This window comes from Diabrotica undecimpunctata, chromosome 2 (assembly GCF_040954645.1).
Source record: "Diabrotica undecimpunctata isolate CICGRU chromosome 2, icDiaUnde3, whole genome shotgun sequence".
NCBI classification, from domain to species: Eukaryota; Metazoa; Arthropoda; class Insecta; order Coleoptera; family Chrysomelidae; genus Diabrotica; species Diabrotica undecimpunctata.
Window position 1 is genome coordinate 137012953 of NC_092804.1, and position 19501 is coordinate 137032453.

At 31.0% G+C, this 19501-nt stretch overlaps 1 protein-coding gene across 4 annotated transcripts in view; it reads right to left on the reverse strand.

The window, feature by feature from the left end:
* Positions 1-208: 208 nt before the first annotated feature.
* The window catches only part of LOC140434935 (uncharacterized), an 810654-nt gene continuing 791361 nt past the window's right edge, over positions 209-19501 (reverse strand). For all 4 annotated transcript variants that reach the window (XM_072523577.1, XM_072523574.1, XM_072523576.1 and 1 more), the window contains 2 exons: positions 18815-19106; positions 209-11871 (listed from right to left, as the gene is read on the reverse strand). In XM_072523577.1, the coding sequence (XP_072379678.1) occupies positions 11618-11871; positions 18815-19106 (546 nt within the window). In that variant the 3' untranslated portion in view covers positions 209-11617. The remainder of the gene's footprint in view (positions 11872-18814; positions 19107-19501) is intronic.

Consider the following 19501-nt stretch of genomic DNA (forward strand, 5'->3'; position numbering starts at 1 on the left):
TAAATAATGCTATATAAATGCTAAAGAATATTAAAAACAGTTAGAGTGAAATCACAAATCGAAAGAAGAAGCATGGGTCGACGTTAAAAAAAATGAAATAGTAATATTTTAACAGATTAAGAGGCGATACGAAGATCTCAAAGATTTGACATTTTTGTTTTGTACATAAATGTAATCTAATATTTATGTTTGACCCAACGAAAGATAGTTTATCAACGTGTTACTAAAAAAATAAAATTTCAGTTCGGCTAATACATTTCAGTCCACAGTCAAAGGAAACCGACAGTACACACACACACACACACACTAAAAAAATAAAAAAACTTTATTAGCATAGATAAATAACTAGGGATAAGATTAATAGCGAGTTGAAATAAAGTCCTGTACCAAAAGAGGCAACAAGTATAAATAAAAAAGAAACAAATCTTTGGACAAGAGCTCTACACACTTTTAGAAATCGCAACTTATCAATGAAGGAAACTTCGTCACTATAAATATCTCAATCTGTTCTAAGCTGATATTACTTATATTATACAATTCCACTAAAGTTGCTAATAAAAAGTTTTTCTTTGTTACATCCTATTTCATTTTGGTCACATTAAAAATAAGTGATCTATACAATGTGTGCCATATAATTATTAATTTCATGATCATGTTGAAAATTATATAAAAAAATATTAGAAAAAAATGGATAAATATTGTGCTTATAAGTACATTCTTCATGATCATGATGAGTTGCGTATCAGTTACATGAAGAATTGATTCGAAAACGTCGATATGTTGAATGACAAAAGTTTGTTTACTTAACTTGTAGAGATTATTTAATGTAGAACTTTTTAATACCAGATCTTAAATGGCATCGGTATATCGCGAAAAATTTAATTTAAAAAATTTGATGAAATAATTAGAAGCTACATTGAGTGTTTTTTAATTTATTTTCCCATTTTTTTAAATTGTTGGATATTTTAGTAATTACTTTGCAATAATTAGTTTGGCAAGTTCGCGTCAAAAAAATGTGCTATAAGTTTGGTCCAAAAGAAAAAGAAAGGAACGTTAAAATAACACATATGATCACATAAATTCTTGTTTTCAAAAATATGAGTCCGTCAACGTAAGGAGTCGAAGAAAAAAGAGCAAGCTATAACATTACTTGAGAATTATCTAAGAATGTCGTGACCGATAATTTTTTATAGTTGGATAAAAAGATACGATGCTATAAAAAGCAAAAAAAAAATTGAAATGATAATAAATATTACAAATTAGCTGACTCGTTGAACTTCATACCGCTATAGAATTAAATAATATGTCAAAATTCAATAACTAGCTATAAATTAACAAAAAACCAATTTAAAATACTCCAAAATGTTATGTAAGATATATTTTCGTTTTTTTTTGCGGTACCTAAATATACACCGATTGACAGATTGATTAATGTTGAAATGTCAGTTGACAGTTCAGTTTGTCCGGGAGTTTATCGTCCCGGACAAACTTCGCTCCGTTTGACGTGCCGTCGTAGCATTTTATTAGATTAGATAGCATTAGTTTTACATCTTACTGGAACATATTAAGTGGAAAAAAATATTGACGGATAAAAAGGTTGGTTTATTAAATGTACCGGACCGTAATATGTTAATTTGTTGTCTATTAAAGTTTTAACAGTAGATAGTATGCTAGCCGGACAAAATACAGGAAAGATTTTTGCAGGCGAGTACTGCAAAGTTTCAACTTACAGATTTACAACTTTGCAATATCCGACTTGAAAAATACCTTTATGTTTTATTCAGCAAGAATAGTCATGCTTTCATCATTAAAGAAATCCTTAGAAAATTAGATTGTTGTTGATGATTTAAATAATAGTCGCAACATTAACGTCCAACCCCCTGAATGACCAAACTCTTTTGTGATTTCGCACACGTTTTTCATTTATTACCTTCCAATAAGACGCAAAATGGAGTGTTTCATAACTGGGGTCTTTTTCTTTGATTAAAAATGATCATAAATATTATGAACGGCATTCTAATAATATTTTTATGTGTAATTGGAAGATTATAAGTTATTTAACCTGATAAAAATGGTTACCGAAAAAATATAGAAGCATAAGTGGATCGGCCACCAGTAGTATGTTTTTATTGATCGGTAATTCACTAAATCATTAACAACAGTCTAATTTTCTCAGGGCTGCTTCATTCAATTTATTACCACGTGATAGTATGTTTAACGAACAAAATACACTTTTTCCACTTAAATATTACAATCGAACGTAAAAATATAGTATTGTTCTTTAAATCTATGATTCAATGTCAACTTTAAAGTATTTACAATGGCTCAAAAAAAAGCCTCTAATTTCAGATTTTTTGATAGTAAACAAAAATTTCCATCAGGACATTCTAAAGTAAACTATAGAGTTACAGTTTTTTGTATTCATACCCCAAGGTTCATCGGGGGTAGATTATAAATATATGTGAATGTAAGTACATATTAAGTACGTTTTTCGCAGTCTAATTGCTTCTAGAACGGTAAAACTTTTTTAAAATGGTCTTATTTGTCTAATAAGTTTATATAAATAGGGCCATCTTATATACTTTCTGGTTTACTAGCCTAGTCTGCTAGGAATTAATAAGTGAGTACCACTAAACTGCAAGACCCTACCTCTTAGCGTACTCTAGTCATCCATCGTCCGACTCGATGCATTCGCAAAGTATAATTCAAAGTCGTAGATACATTACGGATTGTATACTGCCGTATATGCAATTTTTTTTGTCTAGAGCGTCCATGTTGTACTATAAACTTACTAACAGACGACTTAACAAGAATAAATAATTTAATATTTCATAACCATACCAAGAAAGGTTCAAAAGTTTCCAATCTAAAAATTTGCGTTAGTCATTGCTGTATGAATCCCTCTAATCCCAAATTAGAGTTTTCTTCATGTAACTGATCAGTTAGTTGCAAATAATAAACAGCCTTATTTATTTTCTAAGTCTATGTTATTCTCCAGTTAATAACTGCCTACTTGTTAATAAAAAATATTAAACTTCAGGGTGATCCGCAATATTGAAATATCTGAAATTATTTACAATATGATATTTAAATATAACGACAAAAAGTATCAATCATGTCACATAATATACACAGTTGTAGTATAGATAATTTTTGTATCAAGAAAAAACTGAAATGTTCTACTTTTTGATATGTAGTTTAGTTATTTTATCATTTGCATTGAAGATAAACTTCATAATATTTAACTCATTGACATCCAAAATCCATTAAATTAAAAACTAATAAGATATTGATTTAAGTACCCAATAAGTACCACAGTCAATAGTTAAACCTGTACTGTACCGAATGCCTTTCCATTAACACTTTAACAAGCAAATACACTTCGCATAATAACGTTTCGTAAATTTTACCCTTAAACTCCAATGATATAAATCATATATAGAATAAATACCCTTTTTTGATCACTACAAGTCCGTACTTACCTGATATGTTGGACATACTTCTTATAAACTTGATATGTATAACTTATACTGCCGTAACTGAAGGTAATAATAGCAGAATATATTAGTATATTGGCAGCAAGACATACAGTGCTAACAAATGTTTAAGGAAAACACAATTTTCTTTTTACAGTTGCTTTCAATCTGAAACCTGAAACGTAGTGTTTATTTTTTCATGATATAAGAAATAGCTTTTGAATAAGATGATATTTAGCTCGAAAATTCAACACATTTTAATACAACCCTGAAATTCTGTACCTATTGTCTAAATGACGTATTGTATGTAGACAAAACGAGTTACGGGTAACATAAATGAATTAACAGAATAGATGGAGAACGAACATCTAAACAAATAGTATACTGCAACCCATCTAGAACAAATAAAAAGTCTATGAACGACTTTGAAACAATATTTGGACACTGATTACCATTTTTTCGAGTGATAGCGAGAGAGTATCTGCGATGCCATTGAATTTCGTAAGAGATTGTTACTTGCGTAAGCAATCGTCTAAATTTACTAAACAAAATTAGAATACTTAAAAGACACCATATGTACGTACTGACATCTTTTGCAATACAACCGTTATTAAGTTGGTTGATTATTAATATACATAATATACACTTTTATTTATTATTAATTGAAGAACAATCAGTTTGTGTGATACATAATAAAAGTGATGGCAAATTAAATAGTTTACTAAAGAAATAATATATACAAAAGAGCAAAAAATATAAAGTAAACTATAAGGACTATAAGCTATATAGTAAACTATAAGCTCACCAGAAAATAAAAAAAGGTTTATACTTATTTTAGGTATTTTAACCTGATGATGGAACTGTTGTTCCGAAAACGTTCGTGTTTTTAATGTAGCCCTTTTAAGGGTTTTTATAAAATATACCCATATACAAAGATTAACCTCTTTTTGTGATACGTGGTATACAGCCAGCTGCAGGAATTATTTTCCTTGTGGATTTCACCAGAAAATGTTAATTAAATAAGCATGTGTTTAATTCCATATGTCCATATGACATATGGACGTCAAACTTGAACCCTAACCAAGGCAAATATGAATAAACTAGCCACAACAGAAAGGGCAATGGAAAGAGCAATGTTAGGTATACGACTGTCATATAAAAAGAGGACCGACCGGGTAAGATCAAAAACAAAAGTTAAGGATATCACAACAAAAATTGCCACACACAAATGGAGCTTCGCAGGTTACAGTGCTAAACAAAAAGACCAACGTTGGAAAGCCACAATACAACATTGGAGACCTTACAAAGGTAAAAGACCAAGAGGAAGACCACTGATGAGATGGGTAGACGACATAAAAAGAATAGCCGGAACAAATTGGAAGTATGTTGCTCAGGACAGAGCTCGAGGGAAGGAGAGGCCTATGCCCAAAAATTGGTGGTAGAAGATTAAGAAGAAAGAAGAAAAAAGTGTTTAATTCACAGCATCACGCTACAAAACTTTTCCGCTTTTCACGGTTGCACACTTGCTGCAGAGGGAACATAATCATCGTCAGGTGACTCCATCTCATGGTATAAAGTTCCACTACAATCAGCTGCCTTTTTGAAGAGTTTTTTTTTATTTAAAAACATGATCCTATCCAATTTTTTCCAATATTAACAAATGGACTATTGGAAATGTCAAGCAAAATATTAAGCGCGATAAACATATCGGGCTTCTATATTTCTGTGTAAATGACGTACCGTGTCGCAGTTGATGGTGCAAATAAAACGCTCGCTCACACCTCCATTAGAATACGAAATAGAACGATGGGATACTTCAAATATGAAAAATTCAAGAGCCAAGTTTGTTTTTCTTAATAAAGTATAAAATATAGGAACGTCTGCGACCAGTTTGTTATTCAACTAAAAAAGGAGGTGGTTCGATTTTAGCTGATATGAAGTATCTTCCAACCATCGGGGCCAGCTCTTCAAGAAAGGTGTATTCATCCATTTTCAGCCAGGGACTTTGTTATTTCTATCGCACATAAAAAAGAGTTCGCGATTGCAGATTTATGATTTTGTGAAACTATATCAGAATATCGTAAGTATTCACGTCGCGTTATGTATTCAGAATATGATTGGATAAAATATTTAAAATCATTATAATATAAATGGCCACATTTACTCTCTCCCATATCACATCTACTATTAGTAGCAAGAAATATGTATTTCTTTATATTTTAGTACAAATTTTATTGTATATATTACACCTTTCAATTTTAGTTACATATAATGCAGATACAATGAAGACTATGTTGGGAAAATCACTACATGAAGCTGTCCATATGGCACAGGCTCGCAGCCAAAGGAGACACCCTGACAAGGACTCAAGGAATGAGGAGGATGATAAAGCTATGAGAATGTCTATTTGAAGTTGTGTTAGCACTTAATGTCTTGGTGACTTATACTAACAGAAATAGACAAATAAATATTAAAAATAATATCTAACCTTTGATTAATTATACCAAATTGCTTTAAAAATTTTTGTTCCACAGTTCCACTAGAGAAATATTCACTCGTCTACTGGTATATACATGATTTTTCTTTATTTACATTTTCAAATATCTAAATCACCCTGTAGCATAATCCCTAATAAAAATTTCTTACAAACTAACAAGCTTATTGATAATTTCACAAATGTCAATCAAGTGGTAACCTTCTAACATTAATTTGATTTTTTCACTGTTTTAAAGTGTTTATTATATAACTAAATATACAAATGTACTCAATTACTGAAACATAATTATTGTACATTTAATAAACTGCGGTTACCGATTTGGTGAAATTATCAGTTCAGTTCAAAATATTCTCGAAATACCGTTACAAAGATCTTTTCTACAACTGCATATCTTTCGACAAACAACTTATCTATATATAAGAAGCTGTACAGTTGTTAAACTATTTTGTTGGCAGACCAATTAGTGATCATTTTAAATATAAACAAAAAGTAGTTTATTGCATCCAATTTGCATTTTCATATGTATGTAGTGTAACCAATATTTCTAGAAACAGCTAAGATTTAAGATATAACAGCGCGCATCGATTGTCCCCAAGACTGATAATCTCACTACTTCGCCTACCACTAGTAGTAATAAACTCTCACAGAAAATTCGTTAGAAGACTTCGAAGAAACTTATGGGTTGGCAGTAGCCAGGGTTCATGCACGCATGCGTGCTGAGCTAGTCGTACTACGACTGAGATAGGAGCTACTCTTTCGAATCTAAATTCGATCCCATAGTCGTTATTATACTAATTATCCGTGCTTTACTTACATCCGACTTAACCACACCATGTTGAGTTGAACTTACGAGACCAGCGTAAGAAGAATTCCCGTCTCCTTGTCTATAAAGCTTAGACTCGTTGAGATAAGTGTTATCTCGTTTTCTGTTTTCCTGTCCGGAACACCCACAGTAAGTCTGTGGAAGAAACTTATGGGTTGGCAGTAGCCAGGGTTCATGCACGCATGCGTGCTGAGCTAGTCGTACTACGACTGAGATAGGAGCTACTCTTTCGAATCTAAATTCGATCCCATAGTCGTTATTGTACTAATTATCCGTGCTTTACTTACATCCGACTTAACCACACCATGTTGAGTTGAACTTACGAGACCAGCGTAAGAAGAATTCCCGTCTCCTTGTCTATAAAGCTTAGACTCGTTAAGATAAGTGTTATCTCTTTTTCTGTTTTCCTGTCCGGAACACCCACAGTAAGTCGCCTTCCCAACATCAACAGCTATTACTTGTGCTCTTCAGACAGTAATCACACCATATAGGTATTCGTTCCACGTTCCAAGTTCCATGTCTATCGAAGGTTTACGTACATTGTAAATAGAATATAGTCATTGGCATATAGTCCAGGAAATCGCTTTACAGTAGTCTATTTATATACCACACAATAATTAAAAAATTAATGACGAGCTGTGGGATTTTAAATTTTATATGTCTATTATATATACATACAGAATATACATACACACTAATGTCAGAATTATAATTTCAGAACTTTTTTCTGAAATACTAGTATGTTGAAACAAACGATATCTGTTTGAAACAGTTCAGTTTTCCTACTTTTCTTTGGCTGTTAGTTTTAAAATTTTAAAACTATTCTTACTACTAATTTTTTGATATTTCCTTCGTATTTCAAAAGATATTATATACCACATAAACTAGACAAATCATCAATAAGAGCGATAAAATCAAAATTAATCGATGGGATAAAAAAGTGGTATAGTAGGCGGTACCCTAGACTAGCGCGAAGCTTCATAGTTTTCGGTATTTTTAAAATATAAATAATTTTATTATTTATTTATTATGTTTTTATAGATTTTTTATAGATGTTAATGAAATTGAAAAAGTTTACATGTTGTATAACGGACTCCCTTCGTCGCGTAAATGGACTCTTCCAACTGTTTACTGTAACGGCAACCAACGAACCGCTTCGTTTCAAAACAAACATTCATCCGCTAGAGAAGTCGAGGTTCAAAATATAGATACCTGTTTCTTATATTTGCTTATTCATAGTAGTATTATTGAGGAAATTGGTTTAGTACGTACATTCAAGTGAATACCTGAAGTATTTTTATATATGTATGCAATCCAAAACAGTCAACAAAAAAATAAGATTACTTTAAGCTTTCTGGATGGATACTGGATAATCAGATTGGTAGTGTAAATAATATCTTTCAACAATTAATCTAAATCGATCTAAGATACTTGAAGAAGAATTTAGTATGCCAGCCTAGACGATAGCCTAAAAAAATAGACGAATTAGCGATAAACCCACAGTAAACAAAGAAAATATTAAAAACAGTAAAGCTTCTGGTGAAGATATGATTAACAGTCAGCTCCTAAAACATGGAGAGGAATTGTTAGAACGGAAATACAGCCAGATACTGAAGAGTGAACGCTCATTTAATGAACAATAAAAGACAATAAAAGATGTTCTAACTTGGAATTATCTAAATATAAAGGATATTACAAGATAATAATAAGATCAATTACGGATGGGAATGGATCCACATGCTATGAGATTCTCCGTGTCCATTCGGAAGAGTACAAATAGAAAATGTAAATTTATAACCAGTTTTGTAATATGTATATACTAAGTCCGTTAAACGTTGTTGTTTAAATGGCGAACAAAACTGTTGTTAGTTGCTATCAACTTAATTTTACTTAATTTTATATTTAGAATGATCAATTGTTTAGATCTGCCCTATGTATTTTAATTAAAAATTTTAGTTCTTATTCTAATTTAAATTAATCACCCACAAAAAAAGAGCAAGAAAGTAAATTCAATAACAGACTAATAAATAATAGCAGTGATTATCACAGAGAAAGAGTTGTTAAAATAATATATTTATGTGAATTGACCGAAATATATTATTATCAAGGAGTAAAAATGTCACTAGGCTGACTAGGATAAAGGTGATAAAGGTTTAGTTGCATAAAAACTTTTTGTTAAAAATATTACACTTAAAATATCGCAATAAAATATTCGCATATATTACATATGCATAAAGGCTCATAGATACTGTTTGCATGAATTAATTGTTAATTAAGTTTTTTTTTTCTGCATCTTAAACCATATATAACAGATTAATAACAGAAACACCGTTGAATTTATCTGCATTTCAGCAAGAAGTATATGGTGTAAAAAAGAGGTGTATTCTAGCTTATGTTCAGTATACGCACCTCGTGGTTTTGAACTTACGTCCGATAAAACAGATGATGTTGAAACCAATGTTCTTCTTTGGGAGAATAAGTACCTAAATGAGTACGAAACTTTGGAAAACAAATAAAAAATAACGTGAGGTCACGTGAGACACCCGATTCAGTGAAGTACCGTGAGACACGCGAGTCAGTGAGTTATAATAAATATTTCAAATATATACATTTAGTTGAGCATTTTGAAACGCGTCATGTGGATATGTAACGAGGATGATTGTTATTGCTGTGAACGCAGCAAGAGAAAAACTTGGAGTGTTCTGATAGATGGTGCTAATGCAATAAGTCGTCACACGAAATCTTTATTATTGTCTCGTTCACCCGCAATGCAATAATACATCAACGAGGAACAACTTTTGTTACAAACTTCCATGTCATTTCACTTTTTCTATTAAGGGAGCTTCCCACTTTCAACGGCCATAAGAAATATCAGTTTAATCAAGAGCTGAAACGAAATTACAAAAACTAGGAAAAGATCAAAAATTATATAGCACAAATGAAATTTTAATAGTGGATGCAGGAAGAATAAAAGACAGACCAGCTATCTACTTTATTCGGATAAAGGCTCCATGTGATTCAAGAAATATAATATTGAAAATGACATCATTTTCAGTTAATCAGGTATCAAGTATACTATCAGACACATACAATGTTGTCTTTAGTTGACCATTTAAGTTAAAAGCTGAATACTTAGTTCAAATCTTGATTCCTGATTATACTCATATTTACTTAACCGTCACTCAATGTCACGGTATGTGTCAAATAAAAGTGCTCAATTGTTATAGAGAAATTAATTTGCAAATATCCTGAAAGTTTGATATTTTCGCTTAACTGTGTTTCCCAGCGGGAAAGAGACAGGGAGATAAAAGGTAGAGAGAAAGAGACCAAAGAGAATATGCGAAAACAGACCGGTCACTTAAATGCGTAGTATCCGAGTATCCTGTGGCATAGAACAGTAAAGTAAAATACACCAAAGATCTGAAGAATCTTAATCGTTACGTCGATAATATGTATAAACAAAAAAACCCAATTACTGAAACAAAAAACGAGAATCGAATCAATCGTTAAAGACGGAGTAGGAAACGAATTTGACTTAGTGTAGAGTGCCTAAAAATTAACACAGTGTATAAGTTTTCGTTAAAATATAGTGAAATTAAACGTTTATTATGTATCATGACAACTAAACAGCTATTAAAATCTTTTCAGTGAAGAAGTATATTTTTAATAAGTAAGAATATCAATACATTTGAAGAAAACTGTCTCAAATGTCTAATTATACCACTGATTACAAAAACATGCGTTGCAGTGTCTTCTCAGACATGTAAGTGTCTTATTTAAAGAAAAACAAAAGTATGGTGGTTCTTGGAAAAAGTTTTATGCACTTTAAACTACAATTGTATAAAAGCAGTCTTACTTTAATTCGAGATTTTGAGTACAGAATTAAGAACATATCTAATATTAAAATATTCTGTGGGTGTGAGAATTTGGCATCGAGATGGCGACTCAATAATTGTACGACATTTTATAATGTATGTAAGTAGTTCACTGTATACAATACAAAAAGCTCTAAAAATAAGTATAAAATTTGTTAGAAGTACATAGCAGCCTACGTTTACATCACAATTTTGAATAAACTCACTTTAAAATCTACTAAACAGCAAATAAGACCGGGCTCTTTCTAGGGACGGGTTGTTGGTATCTTTAAATTAATATATATGTCGTAACAATCTCAATTGCTAAGAAAAGTAGGGTTTGTTAATAAACATAAAAACAACATTACTACACTACTCTGTATTATTGGTAACGATTGCGCTCAATGTTTTAGGATAAAATATTATACTAGCTTTAATGTTACAATTGGCAAAATCACTGTATTATATTTATATTGAGGATGTAACGATGTGTATTATAATTCTTTTCATTATTTTACTAAAATATTATCAATCACTATAATTTCCTACGACAGTATTACCAGTACTAATGTGATGTGATTTTAATGGGATTCCGTTTTATTTTGTGGATTTTAAAATTGGGTTATTTCTTTAATCGCTCTTATTTACACCCGTCCCTAGTTGTTTAACTTAATTTAAAATTGTACTTATTAACCAAAATCAACTGTGTATGTACTAATTTTTTTCCAATATCATTTAAAAATATGACTCTCAACGGAGTAGTCTTTAATAATTGTATAAATTCTAACGCTTTTGTGTAAGTATTTACATTGAACTAATGACTTATCTTACATTCCAAAATGTGGCCAGTCATCTAAAGTAATATTAGTTGCAGAGTCATAAAAGGTTTATTCGAATAATTATGAACCAATCGCGCGAATTGGCAGTCAGACAAAGCTTATTGCTGAAAAAATGTAAAGTGTAATTGTTAAGGAGGCACATAAGGGGGTGGTTTTCTATAAGTAGGGGTGGGTTTTGGTCTGGATTGTCTGCCATTATCCTGAGTACGGGTAAAGGGTGGGGGCGGCTGGTAAGGTTCCGAATCATCCGCCAATTTGACAGAACCGCTTTTACTGTATTCTGGAGGCGCTAGTGGTGGCTTTTCATCCTTAAGAATCACTGGAGCTTTTGTACCAGGTTCAGGTTTTTCTTCTAACTCTTCTTGGAAGATTACGGGAATACCTACAAGAAAAATTAAATTAAATAATAAAAGGGAAAATCACAGTGGATGGTTATACGTACACCATAGTTTAAAAAACTTACAATGAAATAAAAACTTCTGATGTACAATGGTATATTTTACAACGTTTTCGGTCTTATCAGACCATCATCAATAAAATCATCAAAAAACAATAAAAGTAAGTATTTCCCGTAGACATGACATATAATACCTAGAGAGTTCCCCTAATGCAACATAGAAAAAGATACGAGCAGTCCTAGCATCTTTCTCTAATGGACGGGGTTTATCAACCACGTGGCCTTCCCACTGGGGTTTGTTTGGTAATGGGACGGTCACGTGGTCGATAAACTTCGGCCATTAGAGAGATATAAGGACTGCTCGTATCTTTTGTCTCTGTGGCACTGTTTAATATTTGAGTAGTAACTAAAAATTAACTATCACCTGTCTTGAAGGCCTAGTCAATTGTAATTAATTTTTACTTCCTGATCTAGTCAGTTGTCTAGTTTATTCCGTAGGACTCTAATATTCTTGTTGAGCAGGAATCTGTATGTTTCCGTAAAGTGAAATTCTCTGACATCGTCCTCGTGTCACAACATTTTAAAAATTTAATATTTCAATAAGTAATCTGAGGGTATTAGACTTTTCTATGTTACTACTTCAGTAACTATTAAGATGTAAGCATTTACCACATTTTTTAGTTCAGTCAACATTTTACCTCTTTGTATTAATTATTTTAACGTGGAAATACTTACTTTTGGGTTTTCACTGATGATAGTCTGTTAGAAAACGTTCTGAAATTTTAAATTCTTTTGGATTGTTTAAATTTTATAATAATCAGAAGGTTTTACTTCATTGTATTTTTTTTTAATTAAACTATTTAAAAAAATATTAAATATACAAATTTCATTTTAACTTGACAGTTTTCGTCGATTTCGGACAAAAGTGTTAGAGCAGACAGTATTTAAATTGTTACTACAACCCTACGATACCACTGAAACTAATGTAAAGGAGGTGATTTTTTTGTTAGCTAAATATAGTTATTTTTAAACTAAATCATTTTTAAACTGTCATCAATTTATAAGCGACACCAACAAAGTTTTTAATTTGATAGTAGTTATTAACGTAACTTTAGAACTCATTTACTGTTTCTAAGCAACTGGCACCTAAACATATATCAAACTACAGTACTTACATAAAATATCAAATAAATAAAAAACAGTATATAAGGGCCATAAAATACAAATACAGCACGACCGGATTAACTTTGTATTTGAGATTTGGATGTGCAATGGTGCTGACTAGACTTCGGCAAATATGCATATTGCATATTTTGCATATTGTGCATATTTTATGCAAATATTTCATATTTTGGCATATTTGTATAAAAGTTTGCATGAAGTGCATAAAAGTTCAGATTTTTATACTGTATTTGAAAATTTTTAAACATACCAATTTATTTCAATTCTTGTATAAAATGTTGTAGTCATTTTAATCAAGAAATGATCTAAGTACGTAATCTCTACAGGTACAAAACATTTACAATTTCAAAGAAGATCAATTTAAGTAGCCCTCAACATTCTTAGAAAGTCTCGGTCATTTGCATTTTATGATCTAATCCCCAAATCTATCTACAATTTATTGTATCTTAACAGCAGGTAAACGGCTAATAGTTTTGTTCCTAATTTAGGGATTTTCCAAAATCTCCCAGTTTATTGAATTAGGTACCTAAACATTTCTAATTTGATTCTCAGATTTGTAAATCATTTTTGTTTTGATATTCAAAGCGTAAACACTCGTTGTGCGTAACAAAAAGGAAGATTGTGATTTTATAATGCCTAAAACAACCAGTGCTTCAACTTGGATTAAACCTTATAAAGAGCTGTCTATGGATATGGGAAAAATCTACTATTCAGTCTGTGGCAAAATTGTAAGTATCTAATATTTTCTATTAAATATCTAATATTTCATACATACAGGGTGTTTCCAAATGACACTTACAACGTTTGACTGTAGATACTTCTCGAAAAATTGAACAAAACGATATAGTTAATGAGGGGTCAAACTTATTTACTTTTCGAGATACAGGGTGTTAAAATTAAAAAAAATTAAATTCTTTTAGTTAATAACAACAATAACTTTAAAACCAATAAACGTATTTACTTGAAATTTAGTACTCGTAGGTCGTTTTTAAATGAAAAATAGCTTCCTTTAGTGAGAAAAAATTGTCCATGGTACAATACAATGGTGTGTATTTAGAAAAATTTTTCACCTTTACTTTTTTTTATGAAGTCAGCTATTCTAAAACACAATTAATTTTATTGGAATTGAATTAACAAAAAAAATACTTTTGTTGAATTTTAAAATAAGTTATATGATGTACTAATGGTTAGTAACAAAAACTAATTTGTGGATTATTACTGCATTTAAAACACTTAGCGAGTGTTTTTTTTTCCAAACCAGTTATTTGATTAACCAAAAACACCTTGTATATTTTTATATTTTAAAGGTTGGGTTAAAATAAAGGTTTTTATTTTTATTTATAGATAGCATGTGAGAAGAAATTTCAGATAGACCAACATGTGAGAACTGCTTCACACATTGCAAAAAAAGGAAAAATAGGAGGAAAACATCAAACTTCAATGGCTAAATGTTTCCAATCTACTTCAAAAAAATTAGATGAGCAAGAAACTTTTAATGAAGACTTGTGTCGCGCATTAGTGTCTGCAAACATACCGCTTTCAAAATTAGCAAATGTAAATTTTAGTTCGTTTCTAAAAAAATATTACAAACTTAATGTTCCAAGTGATCGGTCTCTAAGAAGAAATAATGTGAACGGGCTATACTCGTCGGTGTTAATTAATATTAAGGAAGAAATTGCAGATAATTATTTTTACATATCTGTAGACGAAACCACTGATTCCTCAGGAAAGTATATTGCTCATTTATTGATTGGTGTTCTTAAAGAAGATACCTTACCAAAATCTCATCTTATTTCATGCCAGCAACTTGAGAAAACAAATGCTTTAACAATTTCGCGTTTTATACAAGAAACATTAGCAACTTTTTTTCTTCCGACAACTATTCCTTCTAATAAATTACTGCTTATTTTATCGGATGCTGCTCCTTATATGGTGAAAGCAGGACAAAATTTAAAAATCTTTTTCCCAGATTTAATACATGTTACTTGTGTAGCGCATGGATTAAACAGAGTTGCAGAGGAAATACGAAAAAAGTTTCCTCTTGTAAATACCATGATATCCAGTGTCAAAAAAGTATTTCTTAAATCTCCTATAAGAATTCAATTCTTCTTTATAAAGAAATGCTACCTAACATTCCTCTTCCACCACAACCTATTTTAACGCGATGGGGAACATGGTTAGAAGCAGCTAATTTTTATGCAGATCATTTTGTTAAAATAAAGAACATAATTGATACGTTAACAGATGAAAGTTCCCAATCTCTTTTGGATTCTAAACAAACTTTTCAGAGTAACTTGCTTCAACAAGAACTTTCATTTATAAAATCAAATTTTAGTTTTGTTCAAAAAACAATTACTCAGTTAGAATCACCAAAACTGTCATTGTTCGAAAGTACAGCATTAATAAAAGAATTTGCGTCAGGTTGTCGGAACGTTAGAGGTAATATTGGAAAAGATATTTTAAAAAAATTTGGAGCTACTATGGAAAAAAATAAAGGTTACCATATTCTTTCTGAAGTAGTCAGTGTTCTAGCTGGAAATATTTCGGAAACAATTAATTTAGAACCAAATGTTTTGGTTAGTTTGAAAAATGCTCCCGTTACATCAGTTGATGTTGAACGAAGTTTTTCCATATATAAATATATGTACTCAGACAGAAGCCACAAGTTTTTGTTAGAAAATTTTGAACACCACTTGGTCATTTATTGTTACCATAATTCTAAATAAGTTTATTCATACTTAAAAATGATGTAGTTACTTAAAATAAATGTAAATCTTAATGAATAGTAGGAAATATTTAGTTATGTACACTTTTTTTTTTAAATAAAATTGTTACTATTTTACGATTTTTTTATTTATTTGTATGCATATTTTGTAAAATATTTGCATATTTTCGGGTAAACACGTGCATATTTATGCGCATATTTTCTACATTTTTATTTGCATATTTGCCGAAGTCTAGTGCTGACGCTCGGTAAACCCAGAGCGATCAGTCGTAGGCCAAACGTCGAGGAGCAAATGTAATTATTTCTACAGTTGGTACACTCGGTGAAATAATTTTTGAATATGGATTTTAAATCGCTAGGTAAAACATAAAATTCTAAAAGTCGTAAAATAGTAAATGATGTATTAAATTTTATGAAATTAGAAGCGGGGCGTGGTGAGCCATTAGTTCCTTTGTAACAAATACACAAACGGGTTGCAGAAACAGTTGGTATTAGTCTGGGTATGGTAAACAACATTGTGAAGCAAAGAAATAATCAAAATAGATCTTCGAAAAAATTCAAGTTAGATGATGTTGATTCGAGAATATTTCGAAGACAAATTCACAATTGGTATTTACAGGAAAAAACAGCACCCACTCTCAACCGTCTAATTCTAAAATTTAAAGAAGATTTGCGGTTTGACGGTGGTAGAGAGCATTTGTGTCTAATTATACATGATATGGGTTTTTTAGACTAATTATACATGAGCGACAAATTCGAGAGCTAAGAACAATTTTCTTGAGACATAATAAACATTATCATGAGAAGCGTCGACCAATTATCTATATGGATGAAACATACAATGATTCTTCCCACATTAATCAACAACCTTGGGCCGATCACAGTAACATTGGATTACGAAAACCAGTGTCGAAAGGGAAACGATTAGTAATAGTTCATACTGGATGGGAAAATGGTTTCATATCAAACGCTTTGTTTATTTTAAGTCAAATACCAAGTCAGATGATTTTCATGACGACAAGAATTTTACGAATTACAAGAAATGGCTTAAAACTCAACTGATACCTAATTTTCCACTGCGTAGCGTTGTTGTTATTGACAATGCACCGTACCACAATGTACAATCAGAGAAAGCTCCTACATCTGCATCTCGAAAAGATGAAATGAAATGTTGGTTACGAAGCAAAAATATTCAGTATTCGGATGATATATGTTAAAGATAGATTTTAGTAAAATAAGTTAAATAAGTTGAATATATTTACCAAAACCCCAACTTTAACCCGTAATCGCAGACGTCTCAAAAACGGTACACTCAACAGACATATGGTCAATCTAACAACCACTATTTAAATTGACAAAATGTTCTAGTTTTGTACTTTGTATAGTAGTACTTTGTATTGTAGTACTTTGTATTGTAGTACTTTGTATTGTAGTACTTTATATATCTACTTTGATTATAAATTATCCTTAGCACGGTAGTATTTGTTTCAGAAAAAAATTATTAAACAAGTAGGTGAAAGAAATTTACGTTAAATAACATTATGCAAGAATACTATTTATTAAAAAAAAAATAAAATAAAAAAAACAAAATATGCAAAGCTATGAACAACGGGTTAATGACACATATATTTATTTTATACCTAAAATTTAGCAAAGTGTTGCAACATAATGGAGGACACTAGTGCAGTTTACCGAGCCTTTACTATTTATTATTATTACTTAACGAAAGGTTTTCTGCGAATTTCATTAATCGTTTAGAGGTGAAAATTGGTTGAATGTACTGTACATGGTAAACTTTGAGAAATATATTTATCTACATAAATATATTTTTAAAGGTAATTATTACATATTTTCGTTACTAGTAATTATTGTGATCAGATCTATCGTAAAGGACAATTAGTACAATAATAACTGTAACAACTGTAACAGTAATAACTGTAACAATTCGTAATCACCAAATTCGTTACGAACTGCGTTTTACTATGAACTAACTAGTCAGACTCTGCCTTTGCTGGAACCCTTTGAATAATAATGAATATCTTAGATAGTTTGCAGCAGTATACTCTTTAAATGCAGTATAGAAATAAGTTGTTTTTTTTTAACAATCTGGGAAGTTTAATTTATGAAATTATAATTTAATTTTATGCGTCTTTGATAATTAAAGCAAAATTTGGTTACCATAAAAATATATAATATACAGCGGCTACAACCACCCTTATTTGTATAATACCACCTTAAAAGGATTTTAAATCGTAATTACTTTACATTACCTATTCTAACGAATACCAGTATAAAATAGTTAATGACACACTTTTGTCGCAATAAGTTGTGTCTACATTGAAAGAAATTAGTTACGGATTATCTATCGCAATGAACAAACACATATAAACTTGAATCTACAATTTTAATAATGTAAGTAAAAGCTTTTTTATGTTAATGTTACAATGATATATTATTCATACAAACATATTTTTAACAGAATTTTCTGAATTTTATTTTGCTAACGTCTCGCCAAGTAAAATACCTGCACGGAGTGTACATTCGTTTCCTGACTCGCTTATGGGTTACACTGTTGCCATTTTCTTTCGCGCATCTCAAATACAAAGTGAATCCGGTCGTGTACAAAGTTCTCAAGCATGTTTAAATAATAATCATATTATCGCGGTATTTGCGGTAAAATATTTACATTACTATATTCTTTACATTGTTTTTTTTTTAATTTTATTTTTACAGTATTGACTGTGTTCTATAATGATGGTGGATCTATTAACGAAACTGTTTAGGGAAAGATTTCTACTTTCTTGAGATATGCAGACGACTTGACAATCGTGGTTAATGAAATCTGTGCTAAAGCAACCTCGGAGCGACCACTGTTAAAGGCGCTAAGTAGATGGATAACTGGGGTGTGCAACCACAAGTGCTTAGGGGAATGGAGATTTTATTTGTAAGGCCAAATACTTGGCAGTCGATGTACTTGGCAATGAAAATTAAGAGATAAATTTAATTATAACATTTGTTTACCTTTGTTTCCATAACTCTGTCTTCCGTCTTCTTCAACATTCATTTTTCCCATTCTTCGTCTTCTGTATAACACAACAGCTGCCAAAGCGGCCAAGAATAGCATTACGAAAACAATAACTGCCGGTACAATAAAAGTAACAAGATATTCATCGTTGCTGGACTGGGGTGTACTTTCCTCAATCGGTACACTAACTTCCGGTTTAGCCTCTTGAACAACTCTTTGCTTGCAATTACCCGTTGGGTAAACTTTAATGGTAGATACTTTGAATTCTGGTTCCATAACAGAATGTACCTAGAAAATACATACATAAATATTACTGTGTTACACAATTATTGAACATATTATATTCGTTAGATCATGATTAAGATAGAGTAAACGCGAATTATGATAAGGTTGACGCCAATTGCACAAAGAAAGTAATTTTTTCTCGAGTCATAAGGCTCTTTCCAGCGGTGAAGGAATCTTGGCATTTATTCAGTGAAAAGTGTATTATCGCGATTTATTTAACCAAAGTCACTCAAAAAAATTGTTTGTTTTAAAGTCTCTGCGACGAAAGACATCCTAAACTAATTCGGAGGAAGAATGCTTGCATACTAGAACGTTTATCAACCAATAACTTTTCCTTCTCCGACAAATTTGCGATGCGGACATAAAAATACTGAACTCCTAACGCGTAAGAATACATT